General features: G+C 47.3%; 1 protein-coding gene across 1 annotated transcript in view; it reads right to left on the bottom strand.

Moving 5' to 3' along the window:
* Positions 1-618: 618 nt before the first annotated feature.
* The window catches only part of LOC119398771 (zinc finger protein 771-like), a 51,587-nt gene continuing 32,233 nt past the window's right edge, over positions 619-19,972 (bottom strand). Inside the window, exon 6 of the mRNA XM_037665589.1 lies at positions 619-851. Coding sequence (XP_037521517.1) covers positions 619-851 — 233 coding nt within the window. The remainder of the gene's footprint in view (positions 852-19,972) is intronic.

Below are 19,972 nucleotides of genomic sequence, written 5' to 3'. Positions count from 1 at the left end.
TTCGCTACTGTATCATTTCATTACAGTGACCTTCTCCCATGTTTAAGGGACATTAAAGAGGAAATCGATTTTCTGGTCTTAGTACATTTAGAGCCCATTACCATATCAGAATATCAAAAGAATAACTATTGCGCCGAGAATATGATTGGTACAGATGGTTAGCCAGCGAAGCTGAAACGTGCAGCCTCGGTATTTATCAATGGGATAATCCCTTGGCGAACGCGTTCCCGCCATTGCCACGTTGACGCTGCTTCGCCCGCACCGGTGCCTCTTCGGCTCGCCGTCGTCGCTTGCATTCGATTTCTCGAGTTAGCTCGGCCACGGCCGGACGGAATGGCGCACGAGTGTTCCGTCTTACGGCCCTCGCAATGCGTCTGTTTCCCCCTCCCGCCGCACCCCCGTGCGGCCGCTGCGACGCTGCCGTTGCTCGAGAGAACGGTCGTTCATGTAGGCTCCCTAGTCGTTGCGTTCGCGACTGCGGTTCATGGCAATCTAAAGGCGAGCGTGTGCTCGCGTTTTTTCCCCTCCATGTTCTCGGCAAACAGCAAGCAAGAACGCCTATAACAACGGCTAGTTACTAGGGCAAAGTCTCTGCGCCCCTCGCGGTGAGCAGTGGCGCTAAGCGCGGAGATACGTCGCCATAGCTTTCAACTCGACAGCGAAGGCCGTGAGACGGAAATCTCGCCCGACTTTCCAGTCCGGCCGTGGCTCGGCGTCGTGGTTAGCGGCATCCGCCCCGCAGTGGCGCTTGCGTTCCCCTTGGCGATTTAGAATGGCTTCGCAAGGTGCCGGGTCCTCGGTGCGCAGTTGCTGCTTGCGCTTGGCCACCCTGGTCTGTACTTGTGCACGGACTGTAGCATAGGCACAGCGAACACGAGTTCTCTCACTGTTCTGCTGTCGGCGCTGTTCTTCGAAAGTTGTCTGCTATTCGGGAGTTTGTACAATCTGTGTCCGTAGCCTACCCATGTTGAACGTGTAATTTGAAAGCGCCGCGCGGGAGCTCGGCGGCACGGCTGCGACAGAATGAACGACGTCACTGACGGCACAGTCAATCGCGCGCGCTTAGGTGCTCCGTAAAGAGCGACGTCACTGACGGCACAGCCAATGGAGAAGTTTCTAGCAAAATGAGGACAGACAGATTTTCGTTTCGCCTAGCCATCTTCGCAGTAAAAGAAAATGCAGGAAGCAGCGCCGCATTCTCGCACCAATCGCCGTGACACAGATAATCGTAAAAATGAAGTACAGGGTTTCCAGGTCGAAAAAACAAAAAGTAACAAGAAAATTGAAAAAAAATCTAGCCAACAAGTAGCCAACTTGAACCAAGGGCAGCGAAAGCAACCAAAGGTAGCCATGGGCGTGTGAAAACGTTTCTTACAGCGTAAGCTGTTATGAGATCATTTCAACGGCCGTTTTTGGCGCCGTAGTTGTCCGCCGCCGCCACCGCCGCCGGTGTCCGTAACCGCTATCGCACGAAAAAAAGGAAATGAAAAAAATTTCCAGGATGGAACGAGGTTCGGACCTGGGCCCTCTGCGTGGGAGCCCAGTGTTCTACCTGTGATCCATACCTGTGCTTGGATCTGCGTTGCAAAAGGACCCTATACAGGCTTCATGTCGCGAAGGAACGACATTAACATATGTAATGTAGTGTGGTAGAAGAGTAAAATAACAACCAGACGTCACACAAATGCGAATTCTGTAAGTGGGCGTCGCACAATGCGAATTGCGCAACGAGTGGGTTGTTAAATGCTTCTAACCCATTACAAAGGCCTCTCCGATAATTCTTGATCGTCATCAGCCACAGCATCAACAAAGTGCACATACTGCCTTACAGGTGTTTAGCGAGTACCACGGTTCTCCGCAGAATGACGAAAAATTACATAGCAACTCCTTCCCTACTTCACAAAAATTATGATTTATAGCGTAGTGGGTTCCTCACAAGTGCACTTCTATTGGTTGCCAAGGAAGCCCATAAGGCTCGCATGATCCATTTCCTCAGGGTCTCAATAAAGTTAATTCCCTCTCTCTCTGTCTCTCGCTCTCCGTTTCTCCGGTTAACGTATGTTATAAAGCGTGGTGGGACAGTTAAATAACGACCGGGCGTGACACAATATGAATTACACACCTAGTGTATCGTTTAATGCTTCCAACCGATTACAAAAGGCTCAGCCATAATTCTTCATCGTCATCAACCGTCGCATCAACAAAATGAACATAATGCCTTAGAGATGGTACCTCGCTTCTCCGCAGATTAACGAATAATGTCGTTGTGGGTGCTTCCCAACTTCCCGAAAATTATGATTTGTGGCGTAGTGGGTACGTTGCGAATTTACTTGTATTAGTAGCCACAACAGAGTTTATAACGGGCTCTAGAAATGCCGCTGTTCCAGCTTTCGCCGCGACTGTGCTGCGCTTTCCGCTCAGGCCTGGCGTTTTATTTAAAAGACTAAAACGAAAGCCTTTCTGCGATAATATAAACATGTAAAACAGGAACATTTCGTTATCAGAATTGCTATGATTCAATTACAAATTCTTGACCTATGCAATCACATTGTGCAGGAAGAAGTGTCCGCGCTGTTGCAGAAATGACACTCTCTTTACGCAGCTTCCGTGGCTTTCCTTAAAAGGACTGGAACTAACGGCAATAAAAAAAGTATGCGGTATGCCTGCGTTCAAAATCACAGTTACTGACATCGCTGGTCAGCGATGTCAGTAACTGACATCGCTGGTCAGCTTGCACCCACATATTCAGCAATGTAAATCAAGACTGCTGCCCGTCTCTTTTTCAGTGTGCATGCATGCTCTCGCAACCGATAGTTTAGGCAACGGCCCATTTGCCCAGTGTATGATTTTGCACAAGATAGTGGTATGTCATAGACAAATCCAGAGAAATCTATGAGGCCCACGTGATTCACACGCGCAATGAATCATCTGTTAGCATGGCTTCTATAGACCTGCTCAAGAAAGAGCATGATTATGTAGACCATTGAATGTAATCTTCGCGCATGTACTAGTAAGCGGATCATATCTTTATAATAATAATATCTCGTGTTTAACGTCCCAAAACCACGATATGATTACGAGAGACGCCGTAGTGGAGGGCTCCGGAAATTTCGACCACCTGGGGTTCTTTAACGTGCACCTAAATCTAAGTACACGGGCCTCCAACATTTTCGCCTCCATCGAAAATGCAGCCGCCGCGGCCGGGACTCGATCCCGCGACCTTCGGGTCAGCAGTCGAGCGCCATAACCACTAGACCACCGTGGCGGGGTGTCATCATATCTTTTTTTTTTCATTTTATTCTTTTTCCGAACGTAGATATTCTGCTGCGGCGAAATAAAAAGAAATTCGTCGTTCTCAGTCTGCGGTTGGTCCTGTTCCTTCTTACTCCCTTTGTAGCGATGTTTACCCGTAGTTCAAAACGATGAGCGCTGAGACAAGCAGCCGGGAAGGAGCAGCGAGGTGAGCGTTAAAAGAAAAATGTGCTCGGCGAAGTTGCGAGGTAGAATAGAAATCAATAAAACGAGTCAACATTTCTTGCGAGGTCGGATTCGAAACCGCGTACCCATGGTTCAAAGGCGACCTACGTAATCAATCGGCTATCTAGGCACGGTAGTAGAAGTATTTAGGGAACCATATCATTGAGTTGCTATGGGCGAGAGAAACAAAAAAACAGAAAAATAGAAAGAAATACGGAAAGAACGAGGGAGAAACAGACAGATGGAAAGAGATAGAAAGAAATAGAAGAAGATGGAGAGAAAAAAACAGATACAAAGACAGAACGAAATAGAGAGAGAGGCTGAACTTGGCTTTCCTTAGCTTCACTGACTCTCTATATGTTGATATGGCTATCTTTAAAGGAGTACTGACACCAATTTTAAAAGATTTCAGATTGTTGCTCTAAATAAAAATAAAAATCGAGAAACCTAAAACGAGTATTGTGGTACCTGGGAATGCATCGAATATATTTTAATCACCGCTACCTTATAAAGACACTTTCGGTTTCTATATCGAGGGGGTGGCTTCTCAGTGAGGTTTCATAGCAGTGTGACGTCATGGGGATACAGAAACTCGCGACGTACTAGCGGCAAATCCGTCATCTGCTCGTAGTGCACGTAAACAACGATGAGTGAATTGTCGTCCAGGAACCTGACAGTGATTTCTGTGATTTAGGCTGCATGCAGGACGCAGAGCTAACAAACTCGGTGGAACTGTGTTGACTCGTCAGGATAATGTCCATTGCTGTGGGGCTGGCTTGCAGATGCTCAGCCACGAAAAGATCAAAGTCAAATTCAGATATTTGATACGTGTTCTTCGACTCAGGTGCGCGGAGAACGTTGGCACTGTATACCAAGGAAACGAAAAATGTCCCTTTTGCGATGTCTCAAAATCGTGTCAGTACTCCTTTAACTTAGACTTGGCTGGTAGGCTAAGTAAGGTCGCCCAGCCCCGCCGTTTCTTCATGTTTGGCACCAACAGTGCCAAGGTGCCCTAATTCCTGTTTCTAGGAACTAGGGCAGCTCACTCGCTATTTATTGGGCATTGCGTTTCATCTAGATACACGTCTTCGGCATTGTCTTTAACGACGGCGTGATACTGAAGAGTATTGGCTATTCTGACAGAGAGTAGCTGGTCGACGAGTATAAAAGCAAGAAATACTGACTATGACTAATTTACAAGCACTGTGCGTCGTACTTAGTGCACATATGTTCTTATTGAGGAAATGACTAAGTGGACAGATGGCACCGCTGCCTCTGCGTGCAGCTCGCGACAGTACGTACACGCACAATAAATTCACATGTTTCTGTAGATGCACTTTAAAATACCCCTGTACTTCTGACATCTACGTACATAGCGTTAACATGCAGAAGCAGACTGTCTTCGCACACCTGAGAACGTGCTGCTGCCAATGCAGACACATGCAGCTCGCGGTAAAAATAACCAATATTATTTAGTAGCAGACGCTCATAGAAAACAAATACGTAAGTTTCGCCACCTGAAGACAGTTGTCATGCTGATATCTGTAAATTTTCGGACAGCGGAACATCCGCAATGTACTGTGGAGAACTCAAAAGCACACACGTCTATCATTTTTCTAGCGGCGCGACGCACGAGAAAGCCAAGTCGGATGCGAAGGTGTCTACGGTTGTGTTTGTGAGTTAATGACGCGGGGCAAACTATTTACTGACGTAGTGTATGCGGAAACACACACCGATGATACAACAGAATTTGCAAGCTCCACAGACTCTTTGCAAACCACTGTGTGAAGATATAAGCCTGTGACAACCTAATTTAGCATGCGGTGGCTCTTAGCGTGGTATAGTTATAGTGCCTGCTGCGGGCACTTGGGGTCATGAGTTCAATTGCTGTGTCTTGTGCAATTTGTATGTTGATGTGCTATTTGCATGTAAATAAATTTGGACCTAAAATCGTAAAAGTTTGGCATAAAATCCTAAATAACCTATGCCGAGGCTATTTTTGTATCTTTTCTGGTCGCCGCCTACAGAGCCGCATGATGCATTGATTTGGAGCGGCCGTAATTTGGACGGATTGCCTGCCTATTGGCGTGTATTCTAGAGAGCATTCCACTAACAGTGTACTGGAACATTCCCAGCGCTCCCAAAAACCACACCTTTGTACACATATCTGCGTAATAGAATGGTAAGGATCTGGTTCAATGTACGTATTTTAGTCGCGAGCGCTCTCAGCGTTTTGTTTGTGTGAATACATGGATGTAAGCGCATGGGAAGTGCCGTTTTTTTGCGGTCGATTATTTTAAACGAAAACTGTTTTAATACGATAATTTTACTCCCGCGGAGGAGTGTCTTTACTCTACTGCAGAAGTAGGACTGTACTCCATGAGGAGGCATTGGGTAACACTGTCTAGAGAGAGTTCTTTCACCCTGGAAAAAGAAGTGCCATGTGGGACAAGCGAAAACTCCCTCAAAGTCTGTTTCGGGCACTCCTTTAGTTTTCGAGGTGTATGTCTACAGATATGTGAGTACTTCCAGTTATAGCTGAATGAGTAAATCTCATGATAGGGCACCTTTTACTCGAGAGGCCTCTTCACTTCTGTCGTCGACAGTGCCACGAGCGCAAGCACTAAGAAGAGTGGACGACGCGGCGATGCCGCCCTTTGGTTCACAGAAAACAATCAGACATGCACATCAGGTTGTTTTACAGCTAAGGCACACAAACACATCGTTTGGAACTCGCAACACGAATACGACCGTACATGAGCGAACTGAACCATAGGAAATGTTGAAAACGTAGCAGCCGGTGTCACGTGATGTTGATTTTTACGTCACGGAGACATTGTGGCAGATGGCGCCATGATATGTCCTCGAAGACAATAGCCACGGCACAGCACTTATGGACATGCGGTTTCCGAAGCGCATTGCGGCGTAGCATATTTTAGGCTTGGCCTCCCCCGTCACGACTCATTTGGGAGCATACGCGTGCGCAGTGTTCTACATTACGAGAGGCCTAGTCTCACCGCTTCGCCCCCCCCCCCCCACCCCACACACCCACCCTTTGGTTAGTTGAGTACTAAAGCATACAAGCTGCCCGATGGTTGCAAAAAAAAATACGCGATATCATTTATTTGCACTTAGGGCTGTCCAGGACAGGGACCATAAAATCACAGCATATCCACGGAGTGAATGATGATGAGTGGGCGAAGCTGCGGAGGTTCATCGGTAAACCGTGAATCTTCCGTGAATTCTGCCCAGTGCATCATCACCGACGTGAGATCGGGCGCGTTTATACTAAAGGTTCGATGAGTTATGACGACTTGCAGCTCACTTTAATTTTACATGTACGCTGTGAATTTTCATTGTTTAGAAAACCATTGCTTTAGAAAACACCTTGCGTCTTTCGTTAAGCAGCTGGCGTCTTTTTCGTTTTGCTTTAGAAACATCTGGCGTTCTTTCGTTTTGTTTTTACAAAACATCTGGCGTCTTTCGTTGGTTTATTTCATCAATCAACGGCGTTTTGAACAAAATTTTTATTGTTTAATCACGCACAGGAGAAATCTCACCAGGCACTACCTTGGAGGTAAACAATGGCTGCTAATGGGAATGAGAGACAGAAGAAGTCGGCTTTTAGCTAACACTTACACTTCTACAGAGACAGAAGAATTCGGCTTTTAGTTAACGCGCACGCTGCGAATTTTTTATTGTTCAACAACGCACAGGAGAAATCTCCCACCGGCACCACCTTGGAGGTCAAAGGGTAAGACTTGTTACTCACTACTACGAGCACGACGAGGGACGAACGGGTGCCGCCTTAAGGAGCTTCGCCCCTAAAATCAAAATCAAGCAATGACGTGCTTCTCATAACGGTCTGGTATCGATCCTCGGCTTTTCTGGGGTAAATGTGAGAAGTGAACAGTTTGAAGGCAAGATCACGGGTCGTCGGCCGCCATTATCATAAAAACATGCGTGGCCGTAACCCTGCACATTAAAAATGACGTGAATTGTCCTAGAGAGTAAAATTATCGGGAGAAGTCGCGGCCGCCGTTCGATAAACAAGGGGGAAAGGGTGACCGCCCCGACCGCCCCTCTCCCCAGCCCCCCGTGCGCACGCCAACGCTTGGGAGCATATAACACATTTTTCGGCCACCGCACGTGTATACATTATAACTGCTTTGCATTCATTCATTCATTCATTCATTCATTCATTCATTCATTCATTCATTGCTATGAATAACAGCATATAGATAGTTCCTTGAGAGTGCTCGTCTTGGTGGAACTTGCGGCGCTTGCTCGGTGAAGAATTCGTAGAAGACGTTTGAACGGCACTAGTCCACGCATTTTTAGCATTATTATTGTGGCCATTGCGGTAGTTTGATTAAACGATGAAATGGAAACTTGACTACTTTTTTTATGTAACTGTTTCCAGTGTATGCTATGAGTAATGTTATTTGGAAAGACAGCAGAATTCTGCCCCACAACGAGATCGAGCACGGTGGCTCTTCAGGTTGACATAGGCTAAGTGCGCCGTTGTATACCTGGCACCATCGACAGTTCGTGGGTGTGAATGATGGCAGTCGTCAGCTTCTTTTACTACACAGGTGTACAAATGGTGAGGGATAGCCGACTCATTAATAACTGAAAGGGTAGCGGCTCGAACGCGAAATTTCGCTTAAGTGAAAAGGGTTTATGCCTCGTCAAACGCGAAAATTGACCGTTGGCGTACCGGGCATCGGGGACAACACGTGCATTCCATGAAATAGGAAGTAATCATCACGTGATGACGCAACAGATTAACAACATTTCAGGCATCAGGTGACGCATATGGTCTCTTCGATTTGGCTGCACCGGCGGCACCAGTTCAACGGGTGCAGCACCGTCCTCGTTTTGCTGGTGCTGCGCTTGCCCTCTGCACCAGTTCCCTCGTTTTGTCAAGGTGCAAGCGTAGTTCTGCGCGAGTTCTCTGCTGGCCTGCACTTGCTCAAGACGAGGTGCAAAGAAGTGCAGCATGGCGTGCGCTCCTTCCTCCTCCCAAGCTTAGAGCGGACGACGCTTCGTGTTGTTCTTCAGGGCGTGCAAACGCAAGTTAAACTGCTGACTCCGACGGGTAATTTTAGCCACGTCTTTTCGGCAGCAATTAAGGCGGATCTCTTTACGTGTCTCGTGAGCAGAAAAATTCAGCGTAGTTGACGGCAATACGAATGGTACAAAAAAAGTAATGAAAATAAGGCGCGACTCGCGAGCTGCGCTCTCAGTTCGCCTTTGCGAAATCGTGAAGCCGAGGCGATAGGAAGTCTTCTAGAAAAACTTCTGAGTTCAAAAAGGTATTGATCATGCGAGCCTGCGTATACATGCGTCTTAATGGTTTACAAGAATTGTCACATTCGTTCTCTAGTTTGGCGTGAAGAAAAGTGGCGACGTAAGTAAAACCCTTAGAACACAAACTTGCGAGCATACACTTTCCTAGATAACCGGACTTTCGCGTCAAGTCGTCTTAGCGTCGTTCAAAGGACTCCAGGTATTTTTGTTCTTTTTTCTTGTTGTATGGCCTCGCACGCCCTTTCATTGAAGCTTGAAATCAGCGAGATTTTCCGCTGAACGAAAAAAACGTCTCTCTAGATAGTCTGAACAGTATCTTACAATCACACTCATGGAACCTGCCGACGACGTTCTCATACCCGGGAACAGGAGTTACATCTTCACGTACCAACATGCAGGCGACCTACACACATACATCGTCACTCCTCCTCGGAGTCACTCTGAGGGTCGCCGTTGTCGGAATCGTCGTCGCTGCAGAGCCAAGCAGCTCCGTACGGCAGCTACGAAGACTGCCGCCGCCGCAGTGTTTTAGTAAACAACACCGGCGATACACGCCGCGTCGGCTGTTCGACCAACGCGGCCTGCACTTGCATCTTCGTTTTGGTGGTAGCAGCCGCGTGGTGGTTCCTGGATGGCGTGCCGGTGTCGCGGCTGCACCGGCACTTGCTGAACCAGCGCTGCGCGCTCACAGCACCGCTTCGCACCGCCACGGCACTTTCTAGAACTAGTGCAGGCAGTGCAATCCAAATCGAAGAGACCTATTGTCACAGAATGCCGTTATTATATAACATCGTAGCTTTGCCAAAGGCGGGCCGACCTCGGACTCGGTGCAAAACCAGGTGACGGGCCTGTGATCCTGGAGGCCGCGGAGAACCATATTTGGGGCAGAAAGCTTTCGTAGCGGCGCGACGCCGCACCACCATTGCCTGAGTGATCGGCCCACCTTTGTCAAGCGCCGATTGACTGTGATGATGTCAGCATGTGGTGTCATAGTGACATGCTATACTTTTGAAAACTGTGACGTCATGATGAGGCCATATGGTGACACTATCACGCGAAGATTTCTTGCATCACTCTTGTTGATACCTCCGGAGCAGCTCTGAGGCATCTAAGGCTTTCGCCCTAATGAGTCTCCCGGAATCGTCTACGAAGTTCCACGGAACATGATAGTACTACAATGATGTGGCAAATAGTACTGTAATAGTCTTTTTATAGTAATTCGAAAGCATTATTTGGCTCTCAGTGCGACCCCCCTCTCCCCAAGAAGACATGGCAGAAAAGCGAAACATAAATTGCATCATATTCGAGAGTGTGTACGTGGTTGTTCGGAAAGCCATCGTTAGAATATCACATTTTGGCAGGCGATCAGGTGCCGCCCGCGTCCCTGAGAACGCCCGAAGGCAGAGCTTGCATAATGTCGATAGATATATGGCAGCTATAGAACCGTTTGACGTGGTTTGATCCCGACGACTAACGTCCATGGTGATTACCTATCTACATGCTGAAGTAGGCATACACCTGGGCACAACATATGGTGAATGCTGCGCAAACATGTCATCAACGAGCACCTAATGAACGCTTACACTCAATACGCACACTTTCAAAGCGTCGTCGTTTGACGAGAGGAACGCCAAGTTGTGCGCTCCCCAGTAATAGGATAACCTACGTCTGTTAATTTGCATATACCAGACAATACTCGGGAACGCGAGAGGCAGTGCGCGTACTGGAGCCGTCAACGCGGCAATGCCTTCCGCTTCCTCCTGAGGTATCGTCACCCCGGTCTGACTAGAGAGGCACGCGGGAGTTCCATCTCCCGGCCTTCGCAATGCAGCTGTTTCCATCTCCATTCGCACCACCTTGGTGTCGCTGTTACCCTGCCGCTACTAGGGAGCCTTCATACACAAACGTCTCCCGCCCGGTTTTAAGGTGGAGACATCTACAAAAGTGCGGCCGCTAGTAGCCGCCAGATTTTGCAGGCAACCTAGTTGTCATCTTTAGTCGCCGCTAAATTTGGCGGGACGCCATTTTGATTCTCACTTGCTGGTCGGCGGCCGTGATACATGCCGGTGAAAGGTTTTTTGGTTAGCGCGCAGAGCTAACATAATGCACTCTCGAAAGCATGAAGGTTGTCATTTTGAACATCGTGAGTGCAATGCCGTAAGCCTTCGCGGCCATTTCACTGGAGATTTCTCGCACATATGCGCGTTATGTGATCGCACATGACGTGGTCGTGTTTCGCCGTTAGCTGCTCGCCTTTGCTTTCATGGTCGTACTGTCGAAAAGGTTTCTTCTCGTAGCAATACGTGCGCGTGCATGCAGGTAACAGGCACGTTGTCGCAGAACGCTTCGGTGCTTCTAAGAAGTACTGCTATTTTACACGGTCGTGCAAAGGAATATTGCTCCTCTGAATGGCTTAAGACTGTATGGAGCAAAACGTTTTGTGTAAGGGTTTCTCAATGAAAACCGTTAATTTCCTACTACGCAATCGAACTTCGCAGACAATTTTAGTATTTTACTATTTCTGTAAACAAGGCATCGTTCCCACATGCACGGGGCATTTTTGCGCATGCCAGCCAGTGGCCAAATCTGCCATGACTGTGCACAACCTTGATTCACCGCTCTGAAAAAAATTATTTTGATGCACAGCTCTGAAATAAATTATTTTGAACATTACATGTAAACTAGGTGAATGAAAGAACTCGGAAGACCAAAGATGAGGCATTTAATTCAGAAGTAATGAAAGGATGCATGAACATAGATGGCAGCTCTGAAATAGCATATTTATAATCAGAAGAGTGGTAAGTTGGGCTAGTTGGTAATGATCCATGATTATTGCAACTGCGCAAAAAACGGACGGAAACACGAAGGGCGAGAAAAGGACAAACAAGCGCAGACTATCAACTGATGTTTTATTACAAGAACGAGGCAATATAAAGGGCAGGAAAAAGCGAGAGAGGGCAAAAAAAAGAAGGAGACAAAAGGCACGAGGGACCAAATAAAAAACTTTGGCCACATCAGGTATGGCACACCCGTCATACAAAACCAAGATAGCTTAACTCTTTATCGTGTATGGCGACAGAGGGAACACTGACGCAGGACTCAGAATTCTTGTGAATATGCGCAGCCTCAATTAGTTCTCGCGCTCTTTGGTTCTTATGCCTGAACAACACAGAGGTATCACCAAAGAGCGGAGTGCAGCCGCATTTCTTACAGTGGGCTGCTAGATGAAGACCGGAGTGACCTTTCAGAGAATTAAAATGTTCTCGAAGTCTAACATTAAGGCAGCGGCCTGTTTGTCCCACGTAAACACGTTTGCATGACAAGGGTATGGAATAAACAACACCAGTGATACAGGATACATAATTATTGACATGACTAACATTACATGTATCTTGCCGAAGATTTTGCTGATTTGCGATTCGTTTGTCTACTTTAGCGCATAAAGTGGACAACTTGTTCCTGGCAGATATAACCACTTGGACGTCATATCTTGACGCAACCTTTTTTAGGCGGTGGGTAAAACCATGAACATATGGCAGAACAACAAATTTCTTATGCTCCGCCTTCTCATCCAAGTCGCATCCATCACCAGGACCTCTCTTTATTTTCTTAATCAACTTCTCGCAGACCTTTAATAATACGTCCCGTGGAAAGCCTGCCTGTTGCAGTTTTTTCACCTGCGCAGAAAAACTGCTTTCAACCAAATGCGTGCAGGTTTTCTTCAGTGCAGAGGTAAAACATGAAAGTGCAATGGCATTTTTTACAAGTTTTGTGTGACCCGATTAATGTTAGTCATGTCAATAATTATGTATCCTGTATCACTGGTGTTGTTTATTCCATACCCTTGTCATGCAAACGTGTTTACGTGGGACAAACAGGCCGCTGCCTTAATGTTAGACTTCGAGAACATTTTAATTCTCTGAAAGGTCACTCCGGTCTTCATCTAGCAGCCCACTGTAAGAAATGCGGCTGCACTCCGCTCTTTGGTGATACCTCTGTGTTGTTCAGGCATAAGAACCAAAGAGCGCGAGAACTAATTGAGGCTGCGCATATTCACAAGAATTCTGAGTCCTGCGTCAGTGTTCCCTCTGTCGCCATACACGATAAAGAGTTAAGCTATCTTGGTTTTGTATGACGGGTGTGCCATACCTGATGTGGCCAAAGTTTTTTATTTGGTCCCTCGTGCCTTTTGTCTCCTTCTTTTTTTTGCCCTCTCTCGCTTTTTCCTGCCCTTTATATTGCCTCGTTCTTGTAATAAAACTTCAGTTGATAGTCTGCGCTTGTTTGTCCTTTTCTCGCCCTTCGTGTTTCCGTCGGTTTTTTGCGCAGTTGCAATAATCATGTATTTATAATCCTTGCATGCATTTGTGCTGCTCGTTTTAAGAGTAAGCCTAAAAGAGTCAGGCCTTATGTCTAGCGCTGTTGAACTACAGCAGCTTTCAGACATACAGAGACAGTCAGTGCAACGCAGGCACAATATACCTAACCACGTGCAAGTGAGTACATGAAGATATTCAATGTTCACCTATGGTTCAATAATATGCAACTTCACAAAATTTGTTGCACATGGATTAGTCAATCAATCTTTATGTTATGTAAAATTGTATTGCTGCGCGGGACTTAGCAGCCCGCCCCGTCTGGTCCAGGAGAGCCACTTGAGCCTCCTTTTCCTCGCTGGCAAGCAAGGCCTCCCACAGCTGCGTCCTGAATTTTTGCGCCCAAATCTGAGGCGAATTATTTTGGGGGGCCTTAATTCACATTCCCACGTAGTGTGAGAAAGAGTTGGCTGCCCTCCACACCACGGGCAAGCACCCGCGTATGCGGTTGGGTGGGTGGCATGTTTTACACGCAAGTGCGGATATGTATTTGTCTGCAGGCGACGCCACTCAGGCGCTTCTTTAACACCTAGCCGAAAGTGGGGCGGGGAGTATCACCGTCGTTGTCGAAGCTGGTGTTCTAAGGCGGTCAACTTTAGCGTTTGATCAGACATCGAAGGTGTTTGCCTTAAACATTATTAACTATGGCAACCATATACATAGGTGCATACGTCTCAATTTTTTCCCCCGTTAGTGCGTTAGTTAAAGTAATGCATTGCAAAACTTGAATGCGACGCAATACGTAGGTTGCTTGAGAGCGTGATCCTATGCATGTCAATGTAGTCGATGTCCTAGAACTTCATCACAATACCTCGGCTGGTTTTATTTTTTCTAACCACAGTTGCACTGCTAGAATACAGCCATGATATCCAGCATCTGCCTTCCGTTTTTGACAGCGGATAGAAATTCTTGCCGCTTGAGCTTTGTTTACAAAATGAAATAACGTAGAGTTCTTCATGGCACGTGTGTTTCATCACCGCAATATATGTTGCCATCACAATGACCATCGCTATAAGCATGTATTCTCGGCGTCAAACGAAACCCGAACAGCGGCAAGCATTCGCAGTGGTATGGTGCGTGCCGTCCGGTTATCACTATGGTCAGGAACTCATATATGCACAGTGTGGCCCAACGGGATGCGCGCGCCCATTCATGGTGATAACCGGACGGTGCGCGCTATGCCACTGCGAATGCTTGGCACTGTTTGGGTTTCATCTGAAACGGATTGTACATTCCAGTTTGTAAAACGAAAGCATTTTCCTTGCCTTTGCCACCGCGTCAATCAATTCAGTGTAACAACCTTCTTCCCGCTGATGTTGCGTCTATTGGTGATAACAATTTCCGCGCGGCAGTGACCAGCATTGTAAAGTACTAGTACAAGTACAATTACAAGCACAAGCGACCAGCATTGTACATGGAAATATTTTAATATGGTTAAAGATATCACTTGGGACAATAATTTGGGAAGTTAAATACATAGATTTTTAATTATAATATATAGTCGAGTTAGGCGGCTATGTGAAAAGCGAGAATTGAAGTTCTTTATGCGAAGAACCCATCGCAGCTTTGAGATATAGAAAAGGCGGCCTGTAGTAATTATTGTGGCGTAATAAAATTCAACGGCCAAACCCAAACCGAAGCACCGATGAGTGCAACAAGCAGACGACCAGGATGACGTCACTGTTCAAGACAGCGATTATAGAGGTGCAAGACGCTCACTCACTCGGGACCTTTCAGCAGAAGATGGCAGTAGCGCTCTTTCACATTTCGGTTTCGCCGCTGATCTTGGGTGAATTTCATTACTTCGCAATTATTATTACTTTTTTAAAAATCAACGGCAACTTTGCAACAATGACTTCACTTCTCCGATTTGTAATAACCGCCTAACTCCACAATTAAATAAATAATTATTTTTTTATTACTGCCTCACATGATCTTTTAGTCATCATTATACGCCTGAGGCTACAGAAGAAGCACTTGTGAAGGCATTGAAGAAATATCGCCGTTGCCTAATTGTTGAGGATTTCGAACGCATTTGATTGAACACTCTGTATATTATGGTGCCCAAAGGAGTTCGTGTCGTGAAAGAGGGTGATCATATATGCTATGGAAAAGATACAGCCGCCCCTGGTTACGCAGCGAGGCTAAGGATGGCAACTCCAGATTAGTCGCTGACTCTACTAAATGCTAATGAATTCCTCCGAAAAAATTACACGTTCCTGAAAACGACTTAAGACACCACCTTCACAGCCGGCGTCGTCTGCTACGGCCACAGATATGGAAGCCATATAGAAACGCTGCATTTGTAAAAGGTGAAGTACCATTTGGTGTCGAATACAAACTAAGCATCTATTGGGCATGAATCGCGTGCTCGAGGCAAAAAAAACGCCAGGCCTGCGCGGAAAGCGCAGTACAGTCACAGGGAAAGCTGGAAGAACGGCATTTATAGAGCCCGTTATTAACACGCTTGTGGCTACTAATACAAGTTAGCAACGTACCCACTACGCCACAAATCATAATTTTTGGGAAGTTGGGAAGCATAACGCCTGTAAGGCATTATGTGCATTTTGTTGATGGGACAGTTGATGACGATGAAGAGTTATGGCTGAGCCGTTTGTAATGGTTTGGAAGCTTTAAACGACCCACTAGTTACGCAATTCATATTGTGTGAAGCCCGGTCGTTATTTAACTGCCCCACCACGCTTTATAACATACGTTAACAGGAGAAACGGAGAGCGAGAGAGAGAGAGGGAATTAACTTTATTGAGAGCCTGAGGAAATAAATCATGAGAGCCTTATGGGCTCCCTTGGCAACCAATAGAAGTGCACTTGCGAGGAACCCACTACGCTATAAATTATCATATAATTTTTGTGAAGTAAGGAAGCAGCCACTATGCAATTTTTTGTCATTCTGCGGAGAACCGTGGTACTCGCTAAACACCTGTAAGGCATTATGTGCACTTTGTTGATGCTGTAGCTGATGACGATGAAGATTTATCGCTTTGTAATGGGTTGGAAGCATTCAACAACCCAGTCGTTGCGCAATTCGCATTGTTTGACGCCCGGTTACAAAATTCGCGTTTGTGTGACGCCTGGTTGTTATTTTACTCTTCTACCACACTACATTACATATGTTAATGTGGTTCCTTCACGACATGAAGCCTGTATAGGGTCTTTTTGCAACGCACCTTCAAGCACCGGCATGGCCCTGAGGTAGAACACTGGGATCCCCCGCAAAGGACCCAGGTTCGAACCTCGTTCCATTTTCGGAATTTTTTCTAATTTCCTTTTTTTTACAGCGACAGCTGTTATGAGATCACAACAAGGGCCGTTTTTGGCGCCGGAGTTGTCCGCCGCCGCCGCCGGTGTCCGTAACCACTATCGCTCGAAATAAGAAATAAGAAGCAAGCGTCACACAACGCGAATTTTGTAACCACGCGTCACACAATGCGAATTGCGCAACAAGTGGGTTATTGATTGCTTCCAACACATTACAAAGGGCTCTCCCATAATACTTTATCGTCATCAGCCACAGCATCAACAAAGTGGACATAATGCCTTAAAGGTGTTTAGCTGGTACCACGATTCTCCGCAGGATGAGGAAAAATGAAATAGTGGCTGCTTCCCTAATTCAAAAAATTATGATCATTTATAGCCTAGTGGGTTCCTCGCAAGTGCACTTCTATTGGTTGCCAAGAAAGCCCATAAGACTCCCATGATCCATTTCCTCAGGGTCTCAATGAAGTTAATTCGCTCTCTCTCTCTATGTCTCACCTTAACGTATGTTCTAGCGTGGCGGGAGAGTTCAATAACGACCGGGCGTCACGCAATGCGAATTACGTAGTGGGTCTTTTAAAGCTTCTAACCCATTACAAAGGGCTCAGGCATAATTCTTCATCGTCATCAACCGTCGCATCAAGTAAGTGCACATGATGCCTTGCAGATGATAGCTCGCTTCTCCGCAGAATGACGAGTAATGTCGTGGTGGGTGCTTCGCAACCTCCCAAAAATTATGATTTGTGGCGTAGTGGGTACGTTGCTAATGTACTTGTATTAGTAGCCACAAGAGAGTTTATAACGGGCTCTAGAAACGCCGCTCTTCTAGCTTTCGCTGTGACTGTGCTGCGCTTTCCGCGCAGGCCTGGCGTTTTTTTTCCTATTTCTTGCGATAGTGGTTACGGACACCGGCGGCGGCGGCGGACAACTACGGCGCCAAAAAGGGCCGTTGAAATATACTCATAACAGCTTTCGCTGTTAACACACAAAAAAACATATTTTTGCTGCAAGAAATGCGAGCAATGTGACCAGCGTGCAACTTATTTCGTGTAGGTTTGCATCAAAATAGTCGCGGTTGACGCGAGAAGGAAATAGCATGGGCAAATTTGCATTCCTTCTTGGTACGCAGTTTTATAAAGAACGATGCAAGCGGTTTCTCCGTTCACGCACGAACATACTTTATGTATGTTCGTGCGTGCGTTTGTATGTGTGCGTGTATATATACGCAAGCAAAACTGAAAAATTTCGGGGGGGGGGGTTTGAACCCCCCCACCCCCCCCCCTTGGCTACGCCCCTGTCTTCCTTCCTTCTGGCCCACTTCGACCCTTCAGCGCCAACCGAAGTCCGCACTGACGCCAGTGGTTACGGAATCGGCGCTGTGTTGGCCCAGCGACAACGTAGGCAGAATGGCGTGATAGCTTATGGCAGCAGGCTTCTGTCGGCAGCGGTAAAACTGTCGGCACCGGCTCTGGTCAAACAGACGGTTTTCTCTGCACTGGAACTGCAGCTCCGTTAATTGCGTGCACGTAGTCTATCTCTATCAAGAGAGGCTGATATTCACACACAGCGCAATCAGCACCGAGGGGCTTGTGAAGTTGGCACTAATTTCTTTCCCACACAAGTTGTCGCTCTTTATCAATCGGAGTAGGGCGCCTTGATGCGCGATTTCTTGGCGCATCGAGGCACACTAATTTCGAGCTTTAACATGCGATATCTTGCGGCCTTGGTTTATGCAGGCGTACACATAGAATTGTATCCGGGCGCGTAGCAGTGATTTATGCGCTGTTTTGTAATTATTTTAGACACTGATGCGCGGCAGAACACGTAGACGGGAATGCAAGAAAGTCGGAGCATGCCCACATTCCTCAACACGGTCGGGCTAGAGGGAAGACGCGCGCGTTCCTTCGTATACGTGTATCGCGTCCCTCCTCTAGCCCGGCCGTGTTCAAAATTATGCGTATTTGGTGTCCCCTCTTCAAAAGAGGGGACCCCGGTTTGCAAGGCGCGCCGGCTTCCGTCGACCCACTCGAAATATTCCAGTACACTCGACTCGAGGCTATGCTTTCCAGCCGTAGAGTACAAACGGTACACGAAATCATTCGAATTTTGTTCTAAACACGCAGTGGACGTCTTCGTTCAATGTTTCTTACTGCATGCCGTCAATAACATGTGAACCGCTCTTAACCACATCCAACAAATTTTTTCGCATTCGTAGCAGAGCACAAATTGGCGAGCAAACCGTCCGCATCTTTTTACAGCACAGCCTCATAGCCGAGCTCGGTCAATCCGCAGCATCGTTCGCAGCGTAGTCAAGCCGGGAGAGGGGGCAAGCGAATAGCGAGAGGGAAGACATAATCCAAGCGTAGGCGAGAGTGAAAGCCTAGCAAAGCAGAGTTGGAAAGTGTATGCAAACATAAGTGAAAGAAACATTACACCATCTCCCGCTAAAGGGGACCATGAGGCGATGCGAAGCCGGAGCACTTGCACGATCGCGTTCCGTTGGCGATCGTTGGGCATGCTACCGACCTCGCGTCGTGGAACGCGAAGAGGGACGCTACGCGCGTCGTATCTTCCACCTAGCCTGGCCGTTAATTCTCACAGGGAAAGCGGGGAACGCGGTCGACAGGCGGTCGAGAGGGGGGCAGCTAGGAGAGGAGAGAGAAGGGGAGGGGACGCGCATGCGCTCGAGCTCACCGCGGCGTTGCGCAGGAGAGAATTTCGGCATGTCTAGCCCGCGTTTCAGAGGAAGAGTGGAAAGGGGGAGGGGAGAGGGGTATGGGAGAAGGGGAGGGGAGAGGGAAAGTGGAGAGGGGAAGGCGAGGGTGAGTGGAGAGAATGTGTGTGCAGAGGGTATGCGCATGCGCAGTAAGGGTGGTCACGCCGCACACCACCACCACCACCACCGGATTGAGCTCCGCCTTAAGAGACTTCACATCTAAAAGAGACAGACCTATCTGCCTTGTCCCGTTGGCCCGCGCTGTTTACCATGTTGAAGCCATTTCAATTCATTTGATTATTTTAAAAACCCAACATAGGCGTTACGTAAGGCGTGGTTTTACATATTTTTGTTACAGATTAGTTGAAAATAACATGTTTATAAGCATTAATAAACACGGCATGAGATATATTGTACTGTCAGCCGCAAGAGTTTGCGGGATCTGCAGCGCGTAGCGGAGCGACGGAAAACAAAAGCCACTGGATATTTTTGGGAAAGTACCGTCTTTCTTTTAACCGAGCCGCCACGCCGAGCATTTTCCTATCCCGACTTCCACCTGCCCGCTTCACGGGCCGTCGCCCGGGAAACGCGCGCGAACCTCTTTCTTTTTTTCTTATGTTTTCATTTTTCGCCGAACCCGGCTCTCGGCACTATCTTATCAAGAATGCCATGTCACACTGAGAACGAACGCGTGTTTATGACTTGGAATTATACCGGGCGCACAGAGGTAGTGATACGAGGGGCACGCGGGATAGATGTGTGCAAGAAATGCTCCCCAAATACTCAGTTTTTCTCAGAACGATATTGCGACGTG

Source organism: Rhipicephalus sanguineus, chromosome 7, assembly GCF_013339695.2.
Source record: "Rhipicephalus sanguineus isolate Rsan-2018 chromosome 7, BIME_Rsan_1.4, whole genome shotgun sequence".
Classification (NCBI taxonomy): domain Eukaryota; kingdom Metazoa; phylum Arthropoda; class Arachnida; order Ixodida; family Ixodidae; genus Rhipicephalus; species Rhipicephalus sanguineus.
Note: the sequence above shows the minus strand (reverse complement) of the source record. Positions and strands in the feature narration are given on the sequence as shown.